The sequence below is a fragment of the Balaenoptera borealis genome (assembly GCF_965194805.1).
Source record: "Balaenoptera borealis genome assembly, chromosome: 1".
In the NCBI taxonomy this organism is placed as follows: domain Eukaryota; kingdom Metazoa; phylum Chordata; class Mammalia; order Artiodactyla; family Balaenopteridae; genus Balaenoptera; species Balaenoptera borealis.
In genome coordinates, this window is record NC_138860.1 from 112,490,838 (window position 1) to 112,515,180 (window position 24,343).

Below are 24,343 nucleotides of genomic sequence, written 5' to 3' on the forward strand. Positions count from 1 at the left end.
CTGTGACCTTGCTCACTCATTAGTTTTAAGGTATTTTTGTAGATTCTTTGGGATTTCCTACATAGACAATCATGTCTGAAAACAGGGATAGCTTTATTTGTTTCCTCCTGATTGAAATGGGCTTTTTAGTATGATGTTAAATAGGAGTGATGACAGCAAATATTCTTGCTCTGCTCCCAATCTTACAGGAAAGAATTAAGTGTTTCACCATTAAGATATATTATCCATAGGATTTTTTTGAAAGATGCCCTTCATAAGGTTCATGAAGTTCCCTTCTATTTCTAGTTGGCTAAGAGTTTTTATCATGAGAGAATGTTGAATTTTACCAAAAGCTTTTTCTGCATCTATTGATATGATCATGTAGGTTTTTCTGGGTTTTGGTATGCTAATATGGTAGATTACAATGATTTTTTTTCCTGAATGTTGAACCAGCCTTCCATTCTCAGGATAAACCTCTCCTTTCCTTTATTAAACTTTAATATCTGTGGTCTCTAATGATACACCCTTACTCACTCTTGATACAGGTTATTTGTGTTTTCTCTCTCTCTTTTTTTTTACTTCATCAGACTGGCTAGAGGTTTATAAATTTTACTGATCTTTTCAAAGAACCAGCTTTAGATTTGACTGATTTTCTCTACTAATATTCTCTTTTCAAATTCCAATTTCTTTCAATTACGCTTTTTATTATCTCCATCTTTCTGTTTCTTATGGGTTAATTTTGCTCTTCTTTTCCTAGTTTCTTAATGTGGAAGTTTAGATTACTGATTTTTCTTTATTTTCTTCTAATGTATGCATTTAATGCTATAAAGCTCTATGAACTGCTCTAGCTGCATTCCACAAATTCAGATATATCGTGTTTTCATTTTCATTGTTTAAAATATTTTAAATTTCCCTTGAGACTTATTCATTGATCCATGGATTATTTAAAATGTGTTGTTTCCACAACATTGTAAAGCAATTATACTCCAATAAAGATATTAAAAAAAAAGTGTGTTGTTTAGCTTCCAAATATTTGGGGAATTTCCAGATATCTTTCCGTTAATGGTTTCTAGTTTAATTCCATTATGGTCAGAAAACATACTACAGTTGACCCTTGAACAACATGGGTTTGAACAGTGCAGGTGCATTTATATGCAGATTTTTTTCAATAAATACATACAGTACTAAACGATACGTGGTTGGTTAAATCCACTGATGTGGAACTGCAGATATGGAGGCCCCACTATCGGACTTGAGCATCTGCAGATCTTCTACAGTGGGTCCTGGAACCAATCATCCATGGATACCAAGGAACAACTGTATACACGGTTTTAATTCCTTGAAATTTGATAAGGCTGATTTTATGACCTAGGGTATGGTATATCTTGGTGAATATTTCAGGTGTACTGAAGAAGAATGTATATTCTGTTGTTGGTCCAGTGGTTAAGACTCTGCACTTCCACTGCAGGGGGCATGGGTTCCATCCCTGGTTGGGGAACTAAGATCCCACATGCCGCGTAGCACGGCCAAAAATTTTTTAAAAAGAGAAAAAAAAAAAAGCTCGTTGACAGTGTTGTTCAGGTGACTTCTATATCCTTGCTGATTTTTTAATCTACTTATTCTATCAATTACAGAAAAGAGTAGTGTTGACATCTCTAACTATAATTTTGTATTAATTTCTTTCTCCTATCAGACCTCTTCACTTTTGCTTCACGTATTTTGAAATTACTTTGTTAGGTACATATCACATTTAGGACTGTTATGTCTTCTTGGTGAATTGAGCCTTTTATCACTACATAATTTTCTATTTTATCCCCAGTAATTTTCTTTGTTCTAAAGTCTACTTTGTTTGATATTTATATTGCCACTCCAGCTTTCTTTTGATTATTGTTTGCCTGGTACATCTTTTTCCATGCTTTTATACTTAACCTATCTACATCTTTATATTTAACATGGACTTCTTTATAGAATTTTTTTTTTTAATTAATTAAAAATTAGTTGCTCCGCGGCATGTGGGATCTTCCCAGACCAGGGCTTGAACCCGTGTCCCCTGCATTAGCAGGCAGGCTCTCAACCACTGCACCACTAGGGAAGCCCCAACATGGACTTCTTAAAGAGAGTATATCTGTGTCTTGTTTTTTTAAATTCAACCTCACAATTTCAATTTTTATTTGGTGTGTTTACAACAGTTACATCTAAATTAATATCTGAGATGCCTGAATTTAAGCACATACCCCTTTATTATTAGTTTTCTCTTTGTCTCCTCTATTTTTCATTTCTGTTTCCCCTTTCCAGCCTTCTTTTAAATATATGAATATTTTCAGAATTCTATATTTTATTTGTTAGCATTTTATTGTATCTGTATAGTCTTTTTAGTGGTTGTTCTAGGGATTATAATATACATACAGTAGTCCCCCCTTATCCGTAGTTTCTCTTTCCACAGTTTCAGTTACCCACACTCAACTGTAATATGAAAATATTAAATTCCACAAATGAACAATTCATAAGTTTTAAATATCATGCCATTCTGAGTAGCATGATTAAACCTTGAGGAAAACTCTTTCCTGCCCAGGATGTGAATCATCCCTTTGCCCAGCATATCCACACTGTATACGCTACCTGCCATTAGTCACTTAGCAGCCATCTCAGTTATCAGATTGACTGTCATGGTACAGCAGTGCTTGTGTACAAGTAACCCTTAATTTACTAAACAGTGGCCCCAGAGTACAAGAGTAGTGATGCTGGCCATTTGGATATTCTCTTACTGTGCCTAATTTATAAATTAAACTTCATCATAGGTATGTATGTATGTATAGAAAAAAACATAGTATTTATTGGGTTTGGTACTATCCACAGTTTCAGGAATCCAGTTGGGATCTTGGAACATATAATCTGTGGATAAAGGGGACCAACTGTTTTTAAATTTTCATAGTTTACTCAGAATTAGATTTTTTCACCTGAAGTGAAATGTACAAACTTTACAAGATTATACTATTCTTATTTTATACTGTAATCATCCAAGGTATTACATGAACATACAATGAAAACCTCACTAGACAATGCTATTCTTTCTTTCAACAGTCATAGATATTACAAAGATCTTAAAAGAATAAATATAGTCCATGGTATGTAACCAAATATTTACTGTTTTTGTTGCTCTTCATACCTGAGGCTTAAATTTTCCCTCTTATTTCTCTTTTGCCTGAAGAACTTTCTTTATCATTTATTTTAGAACAAGTCTGCTCATGACAAGTTCTCTAAATTGCCCTTAATCTAAGAATGTCTTTATATATCCTAAAGAATATTATTGCTGGACATAAAATTCTAGGTTGACAATTTTTCTCTTTCAGCACTTAAAAAAAAAACAGTTCTTTGGTCTTCTAACCTTCACAGTTTTTGATTTTCTGATGAGAAACCTGCAGTGAATTTTAATCTTTGTTCCTCTATATACAATGTGTTATTTATCTCTGGCTGCTTTCAAGATTTTATCCTCTTTAAGCTTGTTGAATTTGTAAATTTATTTCCTTCATAAATTTGCAAAGTTTTCAGTCATTATTCCTTCAAATATTTTTTGTACCAGTCTCATTCTCCTCTTCTCTGGTACTCTGATGACATAAACACTAGACCTTCTGATATTGTTCAACAGGTCTCTGAGGCTCTGTTCACTTTTTTTCCAAATCTTTTTTTCTCTCTATTACTCAGACTGAATAATTTCTATTGCTCTACATTTGAAGCTTATATTTGTGTGTTAGCTACATTCTGCTATTAAACCCATCCAAACTATCTATTTTTTATTTGGTCTTGTGCTTCTGGTCTCACAGTTTCTCCTTCACTTTTTTTTTTTTTTTACTCTTCACTTTTAACCCAAGATCAAGAGAGCGTCTCCTCTTAACCAATCTTCAAGCAAATGATATCTCTAGTGGAAAAGAGTCTACAGAATCACTCTTAGTTTGATAATGTCAAAAAATAATGATCAAAACTGAAATGGCAAGAGTACTAAAGGAGAGAGCATTGTAAAATGATCCAGAAGTAATGGGATTCTAATTATAGTATTTGCCACTAACTTTTCTATGTCTTTGTTTCCTCATCTATTAAAATAAAGAAAGCTGGGCTAGTAATGTTTAAGGTTCTTTTCAGCATTCATATTCTAAATATATATTACATTTACTTATAAAAACATAATTAATATCTTACTCTTTCAATCTGCTTTTCCATTTCTTTATGCTGGTCAAGATGAATTTTCTTTGCCTTTTCAAAAGCTAAACAAATTTTCTCATGCTCTGTATTGATATTAGTTTCTAGACTTCTAATCTTTTCATTCTTTTCCTAGAAATATAAAAACACTTTAAAAGAACATAATTAAGAACGAGTTTTACATAAAAGTACATTAGTAAAGCATAAAATTTATCATACTCTAGTCTTCAAAGAATCATAGCAGTTAATATGTCAACTTCAAAAATATTTAAATATTTATAAAAAAGAGAAAGTGGTTATTTTTTAAATTGTATCAAAATGATAAGATTGTTTAAAAATGTTACAAAGCATATCAAAGAACTACTACCATTTCCTTCAATTCTACTAAAATAAAAATGAGGAACTTTAGATAACAACTTGCCATATTAACTTAAAAATATATAACTTTAAAATATACAAATAAAAATTGAATAATCTGAAGAGTTTGGTAGAATTTATATTTTCCTATATGGTACATTTTAGAATAATGATACTAAAACAAACATGCTGTTACAAATTAAGTTCCTTAAAGCCACAGTAAATCTGTAGCAAAAAAAAGGTAATTTTTACCATAAGTTCCTGTTCTAGTTCCGCATTCTTTGCAGCAATAGAGGAATAAGCAACTATTTTTTCTTCTAGCTGTTTCTCTAGAGTTAAAAGTTGAGAACATTTCTTTGTCATCTGAAAACACATTGAAATAAATAAAAAATTATTTTTTAAAAATAAGTGACAATTCAGAAGAAAAACAGTGAAAGGAAGACTAGAAATATGACATAGCTTATTCCATCTGTGTAATACATAAGTATTTATTTCAGACCCCTATGTTCAAATAGGATTGCCCCAAACCCATTTCGTAAAAGTAGCTATTAAAGACTGAAATTAGTACAATAAAATGTTAACAGTAGTAATTTCTTGTGGTAGAACTATCAATGTTTTATTTTCTTCTTTGTCCCTTTTTGTATTTTCAACAAGACTGTGCTAATATTTTAATTTTTAAAAAGTTATTCATCTCAGTACTTGGAAATTTTCTAAGTAAGCTGATGGCTATAGTTATAGACTGACTAAATCTCCTTTCCATTACTTATTTAAGTTCCTATACCACAGGTCTTTTCCCTAGTCGTGGCTACAGACTTTAAGATGAAAAATCAGACATTTAAAAAGTACCCTCAGAGAGCTGCAGCCTCTGGTTTGAAGGGTGAGTATAGCATATACACACGTGGACCTGGTCCGCAATTACCTAATAAGGCATCCTGTTCTGTCCTCAGTGGAAATGAAGATCAGATATTCATAAAACATATTTCATCCCCTTTTCAGAATGTAATCCATAAGATATCTGCATCAGATTCACATGTAATTGTTTAAAAATGCAGATTCCTTTGCATTACTCCATACGTACTAAATCAGAATCACTGGAATAGGACCCAAAACGTGCATGTTTAACAGGCTTTCCAGGTGGTTCTACTGTTTGCTAAAATTTGAAATCCTCTATTACTACCCCTTTTTTCTTCCAATTACATAATCCAAATTTTTTACTTGTAAATATGTATTAGCCATATTAACTTATACTTGGAAGAAATAATAGAATGCAGTACAATTTGTTTCACCAAATTTAGCCACTACAGTATTTTCCTACTTTTAACATATGTTAAAACCCAGAAGTTTCCAAATATAATTTTAAAAGAAGTTATAACTCATGTGGTACCATTAATTTTTTTTTAGTGTATAAATCTGGACTTTAACATACAAGTTTTACAAAAACCCTACAACACTTTTTTCTTCTCTCAAAATCCAGTACATATAAATAGCTAATTCAAGCTTACTTCACTTTCAAGTTTGCTAGAGTTTGAAGCTTTCTCTAGCAGCTCCTCTTGAATCAGCTGAAACTGACTAGTTCTGTGGGCCATGTTAACCTTCAAATCAGAATTCTCAGCTTCTATCTGCATCAACTTTTCACGTAATTCTTCTATTCCAGAAGCAAGTCTTTGCCTTTCTCTTTCATATTGCTTGTTCACAGTATGTTGATTTTGAACTTTTATACTTTCTGTTAATAAACATAAAAGGAAAATTGTTCTGTATAAAACTTAAAGAATAAAAACCCATTTCAATGTTGAAAGATTTAATCATAAGTTTAGTTTCTGATCTAAAGAATACTAAAGTGGATGGAGAATAAAACATACATTAAGGAAAATATAATGAAGGAACATGGTAAGCAAGGTACTTCCTATTATTAAATACATAACAAAGTAGGAATAAGGTCTTCTGACTCACTCACTTTTCTTTTTTCCACAAAGAGCCCGTCTCCATCTTTAAAAATCCCATTGTTTGGATATAAATCATTGTTTGAAAAAAAAACCCCAAAACACACAAACATTATCCTGTCTCCTTAAACCAAAGTTTATCATAAATTTATTTGGATAACTTGAGATCGTTAACAATATTTGCTATTGTACACAGATGTAGGTTCAAAAGCCAAAAACAGAGAATCCTTCTTATTCCAAACGAGCTGATAAGAACTCAGTAATGCTTTTTAAAAACACTGAAGGTTATCAGAAGTAGTTGTTTGAATACACCTTTTCTCCATTATAAATGTACACACCTATGCCCACTCAAAGGTAAACAAGCTTTCAGGAGTGTTTTAAAGTAGATGCATAGGGGCTTCCCTAGTGGCGCAGTGGATAAGAATCCAACTGCTAATGCAGGGAACAGAGGTTCAATCCCTGGTCCGGGAAGATCCCACATGCCGTGGAGCAACTAAGCCCATGCGCCACAACTACTGAGCCTGTGCTCTAGAGCCCACGAGCCACAACTACTGAGCCCACATGCTGCAACTACTGAAGCCCACGCGCCTAGAGCCCGTGCTCTGCAACAAGAGGAGCCACTGCAATGAGAAGCCCGCACACGGCAACGAAGAGTAGACCCCGCTCAACACAACTAGAGAAAGCTCACGCACAGCAACGAAGATCCAATGCAGCCATAAATAAATTAATTTTAAAAAATAAATAAAGTAGATGCATAATGTAGATGACTGACTGAGAATACACAGATGTGGAAACAAGTACAGATGTACTATGCCTTCAAAGACTGCATAAGTAGCCATTTCCCATCAACTCTCCATATCCCTAATAATTCAATTTCTAAGTAATCTATCATTGTCTCTGTTCTTCTGTGACGTTAGAGAATATATGATATATGCTATCACCACCTCTAATAACTAGAATTCCCTCTGCTGATCCCATCATTCTCTTCTGTATTCCCTCTAATTACTTAGATATCTAATTTTCTCTGCTGTCATTTCTGCTACTGGCAGCCCATTGTCCTTGAAGATACAGCATGATAAGTTAAAGATGCATATGTTAACCACTAGGGCAACCACTAAAAAAAAAAAGAGGTATAATTAATTACTCAATCGAGGACATTAAAAAAATGGAATACTATAATTCATTCAAAAGAAGGCAAGAAAGATGAACAAAGGCCAATAGAATAGAAAGCAAACAAATACCAAGATGGTAGATTTAAACCCCAAAAGATCGATAATTACATTAAATGTAAGTAACCTAAACATTCCAATAAAAGTAAAAATGACTGGTTATTAAAGCAAGAACCAATTATATGCTTTCTATTAGAAACTCACTTATATATAAAGATACAGGTTTAAAAGGATGGAAAAAGTTTTACCAGGCAAACACTAATCAACAAAAAGCTGCAGTGATTAACTATCAGATTATGACAGTTCAAAGAAAAAAATAGCATTGTCTAGTGAGGTTTTCAATGTATGCTGGTGTAATACATTGGACAATTACAATATAAAATACGGATGGTAAAGAGACCTATAATCTTGTAAAGTTTCTACATTTCACTTCAAGTGGAAAAAATCTTAATTCTGAGTAAACTATAAACTATCAGAAAGAAATTTACTCCATCAGTCTGGAAGGACGTCGTTGTTGAGCTATCAAGAAAAACTACCCTGCCTTCCAGTTCTTTGACAAAACCTCAGATGTGTGGCCTTCTGGCCAAGCGCCTGTGATTTCATATTGTTGGAGCTCTCATTGTCTCCCTAGGAGTTGCAACTTTCTGTAAGTTTGCTGTGGCTGAACCAAGAAAGAAGGCATATGCAGATTTCTACAGAAATTATGATTCCATAAAACATTTTGAAGAGATGAGGAAGGTTGGTATCTTTCAGAGTGCAAAGTGATTTTGGCATATAAAGAATTTCTTTGGGTTGAGTTCCACAGAAGTTTGTCACTTACCTGTGTTCCTGAACTATGAAACTATGAACTATGAATATCTGGGCTAAGGAATAGTTTTTCTTGATAAATAAACAATTAACAAATTTTAAAAAACAGAGAAATTTAGAGAACAACCCCATTTACAATTGAGTCAAAAAGAATAAAATACTTAGGAATAAATATAACCAAGTAGGTGAAAGATCTGTACACTGAAAACTACAAGACATTGATGAAAGAAACTGAAGACACAAATAAATGGAAAGACATTTCATCCTCATGGATTAGAAGAATTAACATTGTAAAACTGTCCATACTACCCAAAGTGACCTACTGATTCAATTCAACCCCCATCAAAATTCCAATGGCATTTTTCACAGAAATTAACAAACAATCCTAAATATTTATATGGAACCACAAAAGAGAAAGAAGAACAAAACTGGAGGCGTTACACTGCCTGGTTTCAAACTATATTACAAAGTTATAGTAATCAAAAAAAGTATGGTACTGGCATAAAAACAGACACATAGATCAATGGAACAAAATAGAAAGACCATAAATAAATATATGTATATATGGTCAATTAATTTACAACAAAGGAGTGAAGAATATTCCATGGGGAAACGATAGTCTCTTCAATAAATGATGTCAGGAAAACTGGACAGCAACATACAAAAAAATGAAACTGGACCATTACCTTACACCATACACAAAAATTAACTTAAAATGGATTAAAGACATGAACATAAGACCTAAAGCCATAAAACTCCTAGGGAAAAAAAAAAAAAAAAAAAGAGACTGTAGGCTATTAGACATCAGTCTTAGCAAAGATTTTTTTTTTTTGGATTTTACACCAAAAGCAAAAACAAATGTGTGGGACTATATCAAACTAAAAATCTCCTGTACAGCAAAAGAAACCATCAATAAAATGAAAAGTCAACCTATGGAATGGGAGAAAATATTTGTAAATCATGTATCTGATAAGAGGTTAATATTCAAAATATATTTAAAAATTCATATAACTCAACAGCAAAAAACAAAAGGGAAAAGGATCTGAATAGACATGTTTCCAGAGAAGACACCAATGGCCAACAAGGTACATGCAAAGGTGCTTAACAACACTAATCATCATGGAAATCTAATCAAAACCACAATGAGATATCACCTCACACCTGTCAGAAAGGCTATTATCAAAAAGACAAGAGGGGCTTCCCTGGTGGCGCAGTGGTTGAGAATCTGCCTGCTAATGCAGGGGACACGGGTTCGCGCCCTGGTCTGGGAAGATCCCACATGCCGCGGAGCAACTAGACCCGTGAGCCACAACTACTGAGCCTGCGCGTCTGGAGCCTGTGCTCCGCAACAAGAGAGGCCACGATAGTGAGAGGCCCGCGCACTGCGATGAAGAGTGGCCCCCGCTTGCCGCAACTAGAGAAAGCCCTAGCACAGAAACGAAGACCCAACATAGCAATCAAGCAATCAATCAATAAATTAAAACTTTAAAAAAAAAAAAAAAAAAAAAAAAAAAAAAGACAAGAAATAACAAGGGTTGACAACAATGTGGAGAAAACGGAACCCTGGTGCCCTGCTAGCAGGAATGTAAACTGGTACAGCTACTGTGGAAAACAGTATGGGGGTTTCTCAAAAATTAAAAACAGAACTACCATATGACCCAGCAATTCCACTTCTGGGTATTTTTCTGAAGAAAACAAAATACTAATTAGAAAAGATATCTGCACTCCCATGTTCATTGCAGCATTATTTACAATAGCCAAAATATGGTAGCAACCTAAGTGCCCATCAATTGATAAATGGATAAAGAAGATGTATATGTAAAATGTATTTATACAATAGAATATTAGTCAGCCATGAAATAGAATGAAATCCTGCCATTTGCAACAACACTGATTGATCTAGATGGTATTATGCTAAGTGAAATAAGCTAGACAAAGACAAATACTGTATGATTTCATTTATATATGGAATCTAAAAAAACAAAACAAAACAAATGAAGAAACATAACAAAACAGAAACAGACTCATAGATACAGAGAACAAACTGGTGGTTGCAGTTGGGGAAGGGGAAGGAGGAGATAAATAAAATAGGTGAGAGAGATTAAGAGGCACAAACTTTCAGTTACAAAATAAATGAGTCATGGGGATGAAAGGTACAGTATGGGGAATACAGTCAATAATATTGTAATAACATTGTATGGTGGCAGATGGTAACTAGACTTATTGTAGTGATTTTGTAATGTCGAATCTTTATGTTGTGTACCTGGAACTAACAGTGTTGTACGTCAATTATACTTTAATGATAAAGAAAGAAAGAAAAAGAAAGGAAGAAAGAAAGGGCAATATTCAAATTTTTAAAAGCAACAAACAAACAAATAAACAAAACCTAAAGAGTCTTAAAAAGACTATCTAATAACCTAGATAATCATATATAAGGTATTCAAGTGATTTGCTATTATTACAAATACGGCAAGTTTTTTTCTACACGGTGGTTTCTTCATGTTAATTATTGGCTAATAACTAAGTATATTAAAAGTAAAAGTGGATCCATAATGTACAACATGATGATAATAAGTTACACTGTTGTATAGTATATTTGAAATTTAAGAGAGTAGATCTTAAAACTTTTTTCCTTTTTTTTTGGTATGTAAATGAGATGACGACGTTAACCAAATTTACTGTGGAAATCATAACATATGTAAGTCAACTCATTACACATTTCAGTTACCTGCTGTCAACTGAGGCTCGAAAATAATAAATGGAAAATTCCAGAAATAAACAATTCATAAGTTATATACTGTGTGCCATTCTCAGTAGTGTGATGAAGTCTCACACTGTCCCTTGCCGTCCAGCTCCGTCCTGCCTAGGATGTGAATAATAATCCCTTTGTCCATGTATCCAACCCGTTAGACACTTAGTGGCCAACTAGGTTATCAAATCAACTGTTGCAGTATCGCAGTGCATGTGTTCAAGTAATCCTTATTTTACTTAATAATGGTCCCAAAGTGCAAGAGTAGTGATGCTAGCAATTCAAATATAAAAGAAGCTGTAACATGCTCCCTTTAAGTGAAAAGGTGAAAGTACTAGACTTAATAAGAAAAAAAGTTGTATGCTGAGGATGCTAAGATCTACAGTAAGACTCTTCAATCCATGAAATTGTAAAGAAAAAAGAAATTTGTGCTAGTTTTGCTATCACACGTCAAACTGCAAGAGTTATAGCCACAATGTGTGAAGATGGAAAAGGTATTAAATTTGTACAATAAGATATTTTGAGGGAGAGAGAGGCCACATTCACATAACTTTTATTATAGTATACTGTTATAATTGTTCTATTTTATTATTGTTGTTGTTAATCTCTTATTGTGCCTAAGTTACAAATTAAACTTCATCACAGGCATGTACGTATAGGAAAAAACATAGTAGTACATAGGGTTTCATACTATCTGCAGCTTCAGGCATCCACCGGGGGTCTTGGAATGTATGCTGGGAGGATAGGCAGGGACCACTGTATGTCTTGATTGTGGTGATGGTAACAAGGGTATAACCATATGAAAAAACTAAACATCTGGACTTCCCTGGTGGTGCAGTGGTTAAGAATCCGCCTGTCAATGCAGGGGACATGGGTTCGAGCCCTGGTCCGGAAAGATCCCACATGCCGCGGAGCAACTAAGCCCATGCGCCACAACTACTGAGCCTGCACTCTAGAGCCCCTGAGCCACAACTACTGAGCCTGCATGCCACAACTACTGAAGCCCGTGAGCCTAGAGCCCATGCTCTGCAACAAGATAAGCCACCGCAATGAGAAGATCATGCACCACAACGAAGAGTAGTCCCCACTCACCGCAGCTAGAGAGAGCCCGTGCGCAGTAACGAAGACCCAAGGCAGCCAAAAATAAATAAATAAAATAAATTTATTTAAAAAAAAAATCTGACAAAATGCATTGAATTTTTATTTTAAATGGATGCATCTTATTGTAAGTAAATTTTACTTCAAAAATATATTTTTAAAGAATGATGCAAAGTTCAAGAATTTTGAAATAATTTTTACCGTCTTATCAACACATAAGTAGTAATAACAGATTATCAAGTATGTTTGATAACAGTAACCAGTTGATAATCTGTTTCTTTAAAAAACTATCATAAAGAACTCTGATTACAATTTATAATAAGAACTGAATATAATATACTTACCTACTTGATTACCTCCTAGTTTTACAGGTTCTGTTTCTAAACTATTTAATTTGCCACTTTCTTGGTTGTCATTAGAAGCAATAAGATTGTGAGATAATTGATTAGCAGTCAGGTTTGCCTGAAGCTTTTGAATTTCTGCCTCTTTCATTGCAAGCTTAATCCTGGCACAAAAGAAAATAAACCAAAAATTATTAGAAAGATTCTATAAAAATATCACATACCATTTTCCCCTTTCAAATTAAAATAATTTTAATTAAAAAAAATTTTAAACTCTGATATTAGTCAACTATTGGCCAAGATACAGAAAGTCTTATATACAACTGATTACACTGTAAACTGGTTCAGCTACTTTAGAAACTTGATAGTATACACCCTATGACCCAGCAATTTTACTTTTAGAAATATCTGCTAGAGAAACTCTCGCATATTGTACAGGAAACATGTGTAAGTATGTACTTTGCAGCACTATTTGTAATAGACGAAAACTAGAAATAAGGCAACTATCGATAAAGGAACAGATAAATTGTGATGTAGTTGTAGGAGAGACTCTTACACAGCTATTAAAACTAAACTAACCACACTAATCCATCCATTGATCAACCATTCTACCTACCTACCTCGACATCGATGAATTTTAAAAATGATGCTGAGTGAAAAGGCAAAATTACAAACCATATAAAAACAGTATATTTATATGTGTGAATATAAGCAAACACAAATGAATTGAAGGATAGATACCCATCTCATGATGGTAGATAACTTAGGAGGAGAATGGGACTAGTGTTAAGGATCAAAGGGCATTATCTACCCTGTAATGTTTTATTTTTTATTTAAAGAAACAGATTTGAAAAAAATATCAAAAAATGTTAAGAAGAATCAGCTCTTAGTTGTGGAAATATGGATATTTGTTATAATACTCTCTAGACTTTTCTGTATATTTCTCAACTTCTCAACTAAAGATCTTAATTACCAATTTTTAAAACACATTGTATGTGCTAAAACTTCAGCATCTGAAAACCGTACCTCAATTCCGAAATCACCATTTTATTTGTCTCACAGCAGCCAATGTAACTGTCTTCCTTGTTTGACAAAATACTCATCTGGTGCTTAGACAGAGATGATTTAAAACCAAACATTTCTCTTTTTAACTGCAAGTTTAAAAACAAACATATATAAACTTACAATATCTATGATACAATTTATTTATTTATGGCTGCGTTGGGTCTTCATTGCTGCGCGTGGGCTTTCTCTAGTTGTATTGAGCAGGGGCTACTCTTTGTTGAGGTGAGTGGGCTTCTCATTGTGGTGGCTTCTCTTGTTGCGGAACACAGGCTCTAGGCACATGGGTTTCAGTAGTTGTGGTGTGTGGGCTCAGCAGTTGTGGCTCGCAGGCTCTAGAGCCCAGGCTCAGTAGTTGTGGCGCACAGGCTTAGTTGCTCCACGGCATGTGGGATCTTCCCGGGCCAGGGATCAAACCTGTGTCCCCTGCACTGGCAGGCAGATTCTTAACCACTGTGCCACCAGGGAAGTCCGATACAATTATTTTTCATGTAAGTTTGAAAAATTGTGTGAATTTAATAGAAACAATCTAACAGCCATCAACAGAATGCATAAATTCATTATGAAATATTAACATAATGGGAAAACTACAATAGTTAAAATAAATCTGCATTATATAAATCATTATGGAGACATCACATGACACTGAGGGAAAAACAACAGAGGCACATATCGTACTTTCAAAAATGCACTGAACTATATATTTTTTTTCCAGATACATCTGTATGTGGCAATATTTAAAATATGGGCAAGAAGGATACATATGAATTTCAAAATAGTGGCTACCTCTGAGGAGAGAGGGAGAGAATGGGGATCTAATGAAGTACATAATGAGGCTTTATTTCCCTATAAATTTTTATTCTAAAAATGTCTGAAGTAGATATCACGATATGTTTCCCAGATTTAGCAAATGTGCTATATTGGTCTCTGTATGCATTCTGTATGTTTTGAATAATAATTTTAAAAATTAGTTGTGAAAAGGGGCAAGGTAAGCACTTAATGACTACTACCTTCAAACTATAACAAAATCACACTTTTTAGAAATAGACAAATTCACATTTCCAAACCACGTTATATGGGATCAAGCATATATTATCACACCACTTTCAGAATCACATATCAAGTAATTCTTGATACTGAGTCAAAGGAAGTATCAATTTTAAGTGAATGCTACCTGCATTTGATTATTATCAAATTTCAAAAGCAAACAGTACATTAAAAATCTAAGCAAACAGGGACTTCCCTGTTGATCCAGTGGTTAAGACTCCACATTTCCACTGTAGGGGGCGCGGGTTTGATCCCTGGTCTGGGAACAAAGATCCCACATGCCACGTGGCCAAAAAAATTTTTTTAATTAAAAAAAACAATCTAAGCAAATAATCAGCATCCCAGGAAAGTAGATACTGCAGGGGGATGGGAACCAAGAATGGTATGTTCTGGTTTAAACTCTGCCACTAGCTAGCTGGACAAATTATTTACTTCCTTGGGTACACTTCTTCACCAATTCAATAAAATGATAATACTGAATTAGATGATTACTAAGGTCCCTTTCAGCTTCATAATTCCATGACAGTTTAAAATTGGTAAAAGTCTACCATCCATCCATATGTGAAACCAATCATGACACATTTATCTTATACCTTTCTCCTGACTTCACCTTTACTTTGCACCTATGAATAACAAATTTCTGACACAAGTATACTTACTTTCTTCCTAATCTCACTTATAAATATGGTCATATATATAACTCATAGAGAAAAGGTGGCCAGATGCTACCATAAAAACAATTTAATATTCTGTACCACTCTAATAGTATATGAAAAGTTGCTCAACATGGTCAACAGGGAAATGGAAATTAAAACCACAATGTGATACCAGTTAATACTCATTAAGATGGCTATAATCAAAAAGACAGACAATAACAATTGTTGGCTAAGATGTAGAGAAACAAATCCTCATATTTTGCTGGTGAGAATGTAAAATGGTACAGCCACTTTGCAAAAGTTTGCCATAAATTTTCCACATGACTCGGCAATTCTACTTCTAGGTATCTACTCAAGAGAAATGTGTGGACAGAGACTTGTAAACAAATGTTCATAACAGCATCATTCATAATAGTTCAAAAGTGGAAACAACCCAAATGTCCATCTATTGGTGAATGAATAAATAAAATGCGGCATATCCATACAAAGGAATAATATTAAACAATAGAAAGAAATGAAATACTGATATATATCACAATGAAAGAGCCTCAAAAACATTAAGAAAATGTAAGACCACATACTGTACAATTCATTTATATGAAATGTCCAGAAAAGACAAATCTCCATAGGCAGAAAGTAGATTAGTGATTCCCTAGGAGTGGGGATGGGTACAGGGACTAATTATAAATGGGCACAAGGGACCTTTGGGGGATAGAAGTGTTTGAAAACTGGATTGTGGTGATTGTTCCAGAACTTGTAAATTTACTAAAAATCATTGAACAGTACACTTAAAATGGGTGAACGCTGTGGTATATAAATGTTCCTTTAAAACTGTTGTTTTAAAAAATTCTGTGCCATTCTTATACATGCCATCTGAGAGATTGAGAAAGGATGGAAAGGTAAGTTCAGAAAAAAGGATTAGATAGAAAAGAACTGAGGACTGAAAGCAGACATGTGAGGAAAAAAATAGAAGGTAATAAAGCAACAACAAAATTATGATCTCTTATAAAGCACTTGGGTAAAATTTTCCTTATCACACATACTTACTGGCAACTGGGACATAATTTTTTCCAAACTTCTCAGTTCCACCCTTGAACTTTCTATTTCTTGCTGACACAAATCCAGTCTCTCATTCTGTGTTACAATACGAACTTTTAATTCTCGGTTTTCATTCATCAGAGAAAATTTTTCTCTAAGTATTTCGTCTTTATCCTCTAACTCACTCTCTAGCTTAAGAATACTTTGTCTAGATTCAGTTAGTTGCGCCATGACTTCTGAATTTTTCACTGCCATGATCCTTAATTTTTCTTTTCCATTATTATTTTCTTCTTGTAACTGCCTATGAAGAAAAAAGCATAAAAATGAAAATAAAACATACATTCACTTTCAATAATATTTAGTTAATCTCACTTTTTAAATATTTTAAAGTTTAATTCTGAAATAATACTTGCTCACATTTACTGAGTGCCTACCTTCTGCATGCTAGGCACTCACAACTTTATGTGGCTAGCACTATTGTTACTCCCTGCTTACGGATGGAGGAAAACAAGGCAAGGAAAGGTTATGAAACTTGCCCAGTGTCTCACAGTAAATAGTTGAGCAGAATAATCCCACTATCTTGGAGGTAGTTCTGCTCCCTTTTAAAAAGTGTATGACAGGAGAGTTAGCTCCAAAATCCTGACACAATATTTTGCAGCATCAAGAAAGTTTTAGATAGTATAAGGAAAAAAATCACAAACTATTTATTAGCCACAACTCTAAAAGATAGTCTAATTAACCATTAACAGATTACTATGCAGCATTTTAAAATATATATGTATATACCTATAAAAACATGTCAAACATTAGAACAATCTACTGTTTAGAACTGTTATTGTATTTCATCAGTTCCCTTTTTCACATTTTTAACATCTCTGAAATGAGAAGGTTAGACTAGGTGATGCTTCATGATTTGAAGAATACATATTTTACTAGCTAATGTGGTCACACTACACGGACACTACATCTGTGTTAATACTTTCTAAATATATTCAAAGCAAATATGTTGATCATATTACTCTATATTTACAAGTATATTAACATCAACACATGTTTTATTCATTTAAAATCCTAAATTTACAAGTAGAAAACAATTTCAGTCATGGATGCCTATCTTTCTACATTATTTAAGGCCATAATTACAGAATTCAAAATATTCTATTTTTAAATGTTTCAGTTTTTTCTCTATTTCCACATAAAAATCCTTTTTTTACAATAGGATACTGTACCTTAATTTCTCTTTCAGAATTTCAAGTTCACTTTTATATAGACCACACTTTTCCTGTAGCCTTTTCTTTTCTTTTTCACAGTTAATTAGATTTTTCTCTAATATTGCTTCTTCAGCTTGAACCTAAAACAATAATTTGTTTTAAGTGGATGCACTAATGTGGTCATAAGTTTCAGGTATTTCAAGTTAAAATGTAGTGATTTCGGAAATAAGCAGGAGAGTGGAGTAAGTACTCCACAAGTTTAAGTCCCCAGCCTTGTAGTGAAAGGAGCAAAGTGAACTTTCAGCAACAAAGAACAGGGAGGGGGGAATGCTACCACCTGTCCAGAAATGGTTAAGAGCCTACAAGAAAGGAACAACAGCATGATTACCTGAAAGCAGAATTGTTCTGCTCTTATGTGGACAAGGCAAGCAACTCATGTAGAGATGCTCCATCAAGTTACTAAAGGCTAGCTTTAGTGCAAATGTTCCAGAGAAGTAATTTTTGAAATTTTAGCCACAGAGTACTCCCAAGGAAATCACAGCCCCAAATTTAAAACAGATAAAAGTCAAGCATCCAGGTTTGAGCAGTGGGAATGGAGGACTGGACAGATCTGCCCCACTTCCTTTGTTATATCTATCTAACTATAGGGCTCTGCTGAGCAGTTTGAAATTGGTAATCCTAAGAAGTATGAAAAAAATCATCTCTTACATTTTCCTCTCTTTCCTCTATAAAGTCCTCCCTCTCTAGGAGGATATTCCCCCTACTAAGTTTTCTACCTCCCACTCCAGATTACCTTATTAAAAATCCTTTCTACAATATTTCTTTCCCACAGGGACCTTTTCCAAGGCTTTCAAAACAGTGATCTTATTAATTCACACTTAAGACGTCAGTATCTAATGGGATCTTAAATTTTTCTTATTTTTAATATTTCTTCTATCCTACCTTTCTTCGAACAGAATTTGTAAATATTAATTAAGGATATAAAGAATTTATATTAATTAAGGATATAAAGAATTTATCTTAATGTCCAACATGTGGCCTCCCTCCAAACAGGTTTATTATCATGTGGTATTACTTGAAGATATTCAATGAATGTAATTAAGCCACTATATTACTATGTAGAACCTATTCAAGGAACCTTCCCTCTGAGAGGCAGAAGTGAGCCTCTCTCAGGGTGCTATGTCTAAGGAGACCAATTAAAGGCTACATAAACTACTCTGCCTTCATTTTCACTGAGGTGATAGGAACAAATTTCCTGCTTTTACTTCTATAGCTCCAAACTGCTCACTCACCCCATTTTTCTCTACATTTTGTTCCTTGTCTCCACTCTTTTCCTTCTTTGGATAAGAAAGTTTCTGCTCATTATAAGAAGATGGTAAATATTATACTTAACTAATAATTATAAATTCTTTATTTCAATGATTTTATTATGAATGAGATCATAAAAATTACTCCCCACTTTAACCATAAATAAAGATATTCTATTTATGTCTATATTTTCAGAATGTGGATGGTAATACAAAACACTGAATTTGCACAACTGCCTCTTACCTTTTCCAGTTTTTCAGCCACTTTTTCTTTATAATGTTGGAAAGCTTTACTTAGCTCTTCAGCATTATATAGTGCTTCATTCCTTTGTCGTTCAGCTCTAAAATTTAACAAGAGATAATTAATAAAAGTGAAGAATGCTCTGTACTTGTGTATTTAAGTTCCAAAATAACCTATATTCAATTATAAGGAATAACTAGAGAGAAGCAGATTTTTCCGTGTTAAAAAAGAGTATAAGGCTTAAAATGGCAAAATGAAAATTGAAGACTAGACTACAATAATTTCCTCATTATGAAATCTATATGAAAAATAAAATAGAATATAAAATACTTATAAACTTTGAAACATACAGACATTCTTATGTGTTGGCAATTTTTTCTCTGTCTCGAAAAGACAGATTAGGGAAGTTGCCTGAGGCTATATGATAAATTTTCAAAGATCAGGTATTACAGAATCAATCCACTGTCTAGTACATTAAAAATACTCAGTAAATCCTGTGATCTTTGAAAAGGCCAAGTAAATTTTCAAAAAAGATATAAAATCTGAACAACAAAATCCAACCACTACCAAGCACTGTCTTAAGCCCAACCATTCTGTCTCACCTCTTAGTTCATCCTGACCTTTCCTCATACCTCTCACACTGAATTGAGACTACTAGGCTGGAACTTGGTCAATTTCATACCCACATCTAAAAATTTTTCTATATTTAAACTTATTTTCATCACATTATTTTGAAGTTAGTGACTCTTCTCTTATCCAAGGTGAATTCCTTTATCTATACTCTGGATCTTAGCTCTTCCCTTTCAGGACTCTTCTGTATTTTCAGTCTCTTCTCTATTGGCTTACAAATTCAAGTGAAAGTATCTCTTACTTCCTGAATATATGGGGTTCTTAAATTTGGACAGCAACTGTGGATATCAGGGATGTCTGGTTCCAAGTTTCAAATAAAAAAGAGTTTAAACAATAAGGGATTTATTTGAAAATCTACGAGAATATATTCCATTCCTTAGTTGGCATAGCTAGAATTCAGAGAGCAAAGGATACCTGTATTTTTCACTTTTTAGTTTTTAAATGGTCCATACTTTTGACCAGATTTAATAGCTTTATTTATTTATTTATTTTTATTTTTTGGCTGCGTTGGGTCTTTGTTGCTGTGCTCAGGCTTTCTCTAGATGCGGCGAGCGGGGGCTACTCCTCGTTGCAGTGTGCGGGCTTCTCATTGCAGTGGCTTCTCTTGTTGCAGAGCACGGGCTCTAGGCGCACAGGCTTCAGTAGTTGTGGCACGTGGGCTCAGTAGTTGTGGCTTGCAGGCTCTAGAGTGCAGGCTCAGTAGTTGTGGCTCACAGGCTTAGTTGCTCCGCAGCATGTGGGATCTTCCCGGACCAGGGCTCAAACCCGTGTCCCCTGCATTGGCAGGCGGATTCTTAACCACTGCGCCACCAGGGAAGTCCCACCACCAATATTTATAAAAAGGTCATAATATTTTCAGCCTCACAGAAAAGAATGCATAAATATATACATGTACTCCCAACCCAACTTTTGTGAATCTTAACTCTTTGCTATTTTTGTTTCATGTAGCTTTTTCATTATAAGCAAAAAAACATTATAGACATTACGGAGTTGAGGTCCCTGTTCACCTCCAAATCCCATTCCCCTGACTTCTTCCACAGAGGTAACCCTAGTGTGACTTTGTTGTATTATCATCATACATTTTGTACATTCACATGTTAACCAAAAAATCCACAAACAATACATCATAGTTCATCTATTGTAAGAGGCACACTGTTTTCACATTTTTAACATCTCTAAAATTATTATGTATTTTACAATTGATGGTATACCATAGTTTCATGATATTTTTTCTTAGTGATTACTAAAATAACGGTACACCTTAAAATCTGTGGAATCTTACATTCAATGAAATATCGTAATCTTTTTCCATATACTTTATATGAATGGCACCACAATGTATATATCCTTCTACAGACTACTTTTGTTCATTATTATTCAAGACATATCTATGTTCATCCATGTGACTATAGTTCACTTTTAAAAATCTAATATATACTATTCTATTGTATAAAAATAGTATAATTTATTCATCCATTTTTTTAGTTGATAGACATTGAGGTTGCTTCCACCTAACACAATGTTGCAATGAACACCTTGGTGCATAGTTCCTTGGCAATATGTGCGAGAGTTTCTTTAAGATAAATAATTAGGAGCTGAATTGCTAGATATTTTCCAAAAGGTATTTCAAAGTTGAAGGTACTATGGTACACCTTCAATTTATTAAATCCTTTAAAAAAAAAAAGTAGTACAGCAGCTGCACCAATTTACTCTCCCAACCAGAAATATGTATGAGTTTATTATACCACACCTTCACCCACACTTAGAGATGCAGTATAGAATAATAATAAAATAGTAACCTATCTAAGCCTCCCAGCGACCTATGATAAAGTAAGTGCCACAAACAAGGAACTGAGAGGTTAAGTAACTTGCCCAAGATCTCACGGGTTACTGTGAATGTAACCTGTTTGCATAATCCTTCTACCTAACCACTTTGCACTACTACTTCTGTCATGGTATTCAATTCATTGGGCCCTAGAGCCACAGTGTTTGGGTTCAAATTCTACCTCTACCACTTTCTACATGGGTGACGTTAACTTCTAATTCAGTTTCTTCATCTATAAAATGAGGATATTATCAAACTCTTATGATTGTGTGAGGAATAAATAAGTTATATACCTAAAGCACTTAGAAAAGTGTTTACACATAATAAATGCTCAGTGAGTTACTACAATATCATCAAATTAAAACTTTTGCCAATCTAATAGTGTGACATGTTTGTAGCTTTACAACCTCACTGTAGTTTTAATTTACATTTTTGATGACAGTGAGGTTAAGCAACTTTCATGTTTCATTGGACATCTGAGTTTCCTGTCCTTTACTTCTACAGATTCTTTGTCTTTTATTACTGGATATCGCCCCCCAACCCTGCCTTTTCTTATTGATTTGTGAGAGTTCTTTACAAATTCTGGATATTAATCTTTGTTATATTATTTGCAAATATTTCCCCAACCATTAGTCTTGTCTTTTTCACTTCTTTTTTTTTCCTTTTTTTTTTAATAATTTTCTTTTATTTTTTTTTTAAGTTTTATTTATTTATTTATGGCTGTGTTGGGTCTTCATTTCTGTGCGAGGGCTTTCTCTAGTTGTGGCAAGCGGGGGCCACTGTTCATCACGGTGCGCAGGCCTCTCACTATCGCGGCCTCTCTTGTTGCGGAGCACAGGCTCCAGACGCGCAGGCTCAGTAATTGTGGCTCACGGGCCTAGTTGCTCCGCGGCATGTGGGATCTTCCCAGGCCAGGGCTCGAACCCGTGTCCCCTGCATTGGCAGGCAGATTCCCAACCACTTCACCACCAGGGAAGCCCTTTTTCACTTCGTAATTGATGAGTTTTATAAACACAAGGTTTTTATTTTACTGGACTTAAAATTTAGCAATCTTTTCCTGTAATATTCATGCTTTTTTGCTCTCATTTTAAAACATTCTTCCCTACCATGAGACAACACAGAAACTATTCTCATATATTTTCTCTAAAAGTTTTACTTTTCACAATTGGGCCTTTAATCCATCTGGAATTTTTTCTTTTTAATGCAGGTATAGTATGAGGCAGGAATCTAATTTAATTTTTTAATCAATAATCAATTCTCCATGAATCATTTTTTGAAGTTCGTTTTTTTTTTTAATATATATTTATTTATTTAGGCTGCGCCGGGTCTTAGTTGCAGCATGTGGGATCTTCGTTGCGGCATGTGGGATCTTTTAGTTGCGGCATGCAGACTTCTTAGTTGCAGTATGCACTCTTAGTTGTGGCATGGAAACTCCTTAGTTGCAGCATGCATGCAGGATCTATTTCCCCGACCAGGGATCGAACCTGGGCCCCCTGCATTGGGAGAGCAGAGTCTTACCCACTGGACCCCCAGGGAAGTCCTCCTGAAGTATTTGTTTTTAAAATTAAATCAGTATACCCTTAATGTGGATTCACCATTTTTTGATATTTTGCCACCATTGCTTTATGTCTCTCACTTGAGAGATTTTTTTGCACTGAACTATATATCCTAGAGTAACTAGTAATATAACCACAAGTAACTATCAAATTTAAGAAATCTAAAATTGATACAATATTACTGTCTAATACACAATTCACATATAAATTTTATTAATTATTCCAATAATTTCTTTATGGAATTTTCCTTCTTCTGATCCAGGATCACTTACTGCTTTTAGTTATCATGTCTCTTTAGTCTCCTTAATCTGGAACATCTTCTCAGCTTCTCTCAGTCTTTCATGACAGTGACATTTTTGAAGAATAAACAGTTGTTTTACAGAAGACCAACCTGAGCTTGTCTGATGTTTCCTCGTGATTAGTTTCAGGCTATTCATTCTCAAGAGGCATACCACATAAACAGTGTTGTACCCTTCTCACTGTATTACATATGAAACACATGATGTCAGTTTGTCCAGCACCTTAATTATTGATTCTTCCATCCTTTGCCCTGATTTGTAATGCCACCTGTTACATTATGAAGATTCCGTTGTATGCATGTTTGCTTAAGAGTCTCTGTTCTGTACCACTGATCTTTTTGTTTATTGCTATACCAATATCACATTGACTTAATTAGTATAACTTTAGAAGTCTTGTTATCTATAGACATGTTCTCTACCTTGGTCTACAGCTTCAAAAGTGCCTTGTTTGTTCTTGGACATTGGTTCTTCCACATGATTTTAGGGTCAGTTCATTAAGTTCTACCAAAAATTTTGTTGGGATATTGATTGGAATTGTACTGAATGTATAAACTATTTCGGGGAAAACTGACACCTTTATGTTAGGTTCCTTTCCAGAAAAATGGTATACACCTCATTAATTAGATCTTCTCTTAAGGCTTTCAAAGAACCTTTATTATTTTCTCCATTGTATTAAGTATGTCTTTTTAGTCTGATATTTTGACATCTGAGGCATTACTGACCCTAGGAAGATTGGCCCTCCCAGGGCTAACCAATTCTCAGAGATTAATAAACTTTGCACATGGGAGTGCACCTTTCATACACAAACTAAGTAATCCAGAGCCCACTCCCCATTCC

General features: G+C 34.2%; 1 protein-coding gene across 9 annotated transcripts in view; it reads right to left on the reverse strand.

Annotated features, from left to right (window-relative positions):
- The window catches only part of CCDC18 (coiled-coil domain containing 18), a 142,879-nt gene that overhangs the window by 100,923 nt on the left and 17,613 nt on the right, over nt 1–24,343 (reverse strand). For all 9 annotated transcript variants that reach the window (XM_082382825.1, XM_082382828.1, XM_082382823.1 and 6 more), the window contains 8 exons: nt 19,200–19,296; nt 17,667–17,788; nt 16,447–16,738; nt 13,661–13,785; nt 12,638–12,798; nt 6,033–6,253; nt 4,783–4,893; nt 4,174–4,305 (listed from right to left, as the gene is read on the reverse strand). In XM_082382825.1, coding sequence (XP_082238951.1) covers nt 4,174–4,305; nt 4,783–4,893; nt 6,033–6,253; nt 12,638–12,798; nt 13,661–13,785; nt 16,447–16,738; nt 17,667–17,788; nt 19,200–19,296 — 1,261 coding nt within the window. The remainder of the gene's footprint in view (nt 1–4,173; nt 4,306–4,782; nt 4,894–6,032; nt 6,254–12,637; nt 12,799–13,660; nt 13,786–16,446; nt 16,739–17,666; nt 17,789–19,199; nt 19,297–24,343) is intronic.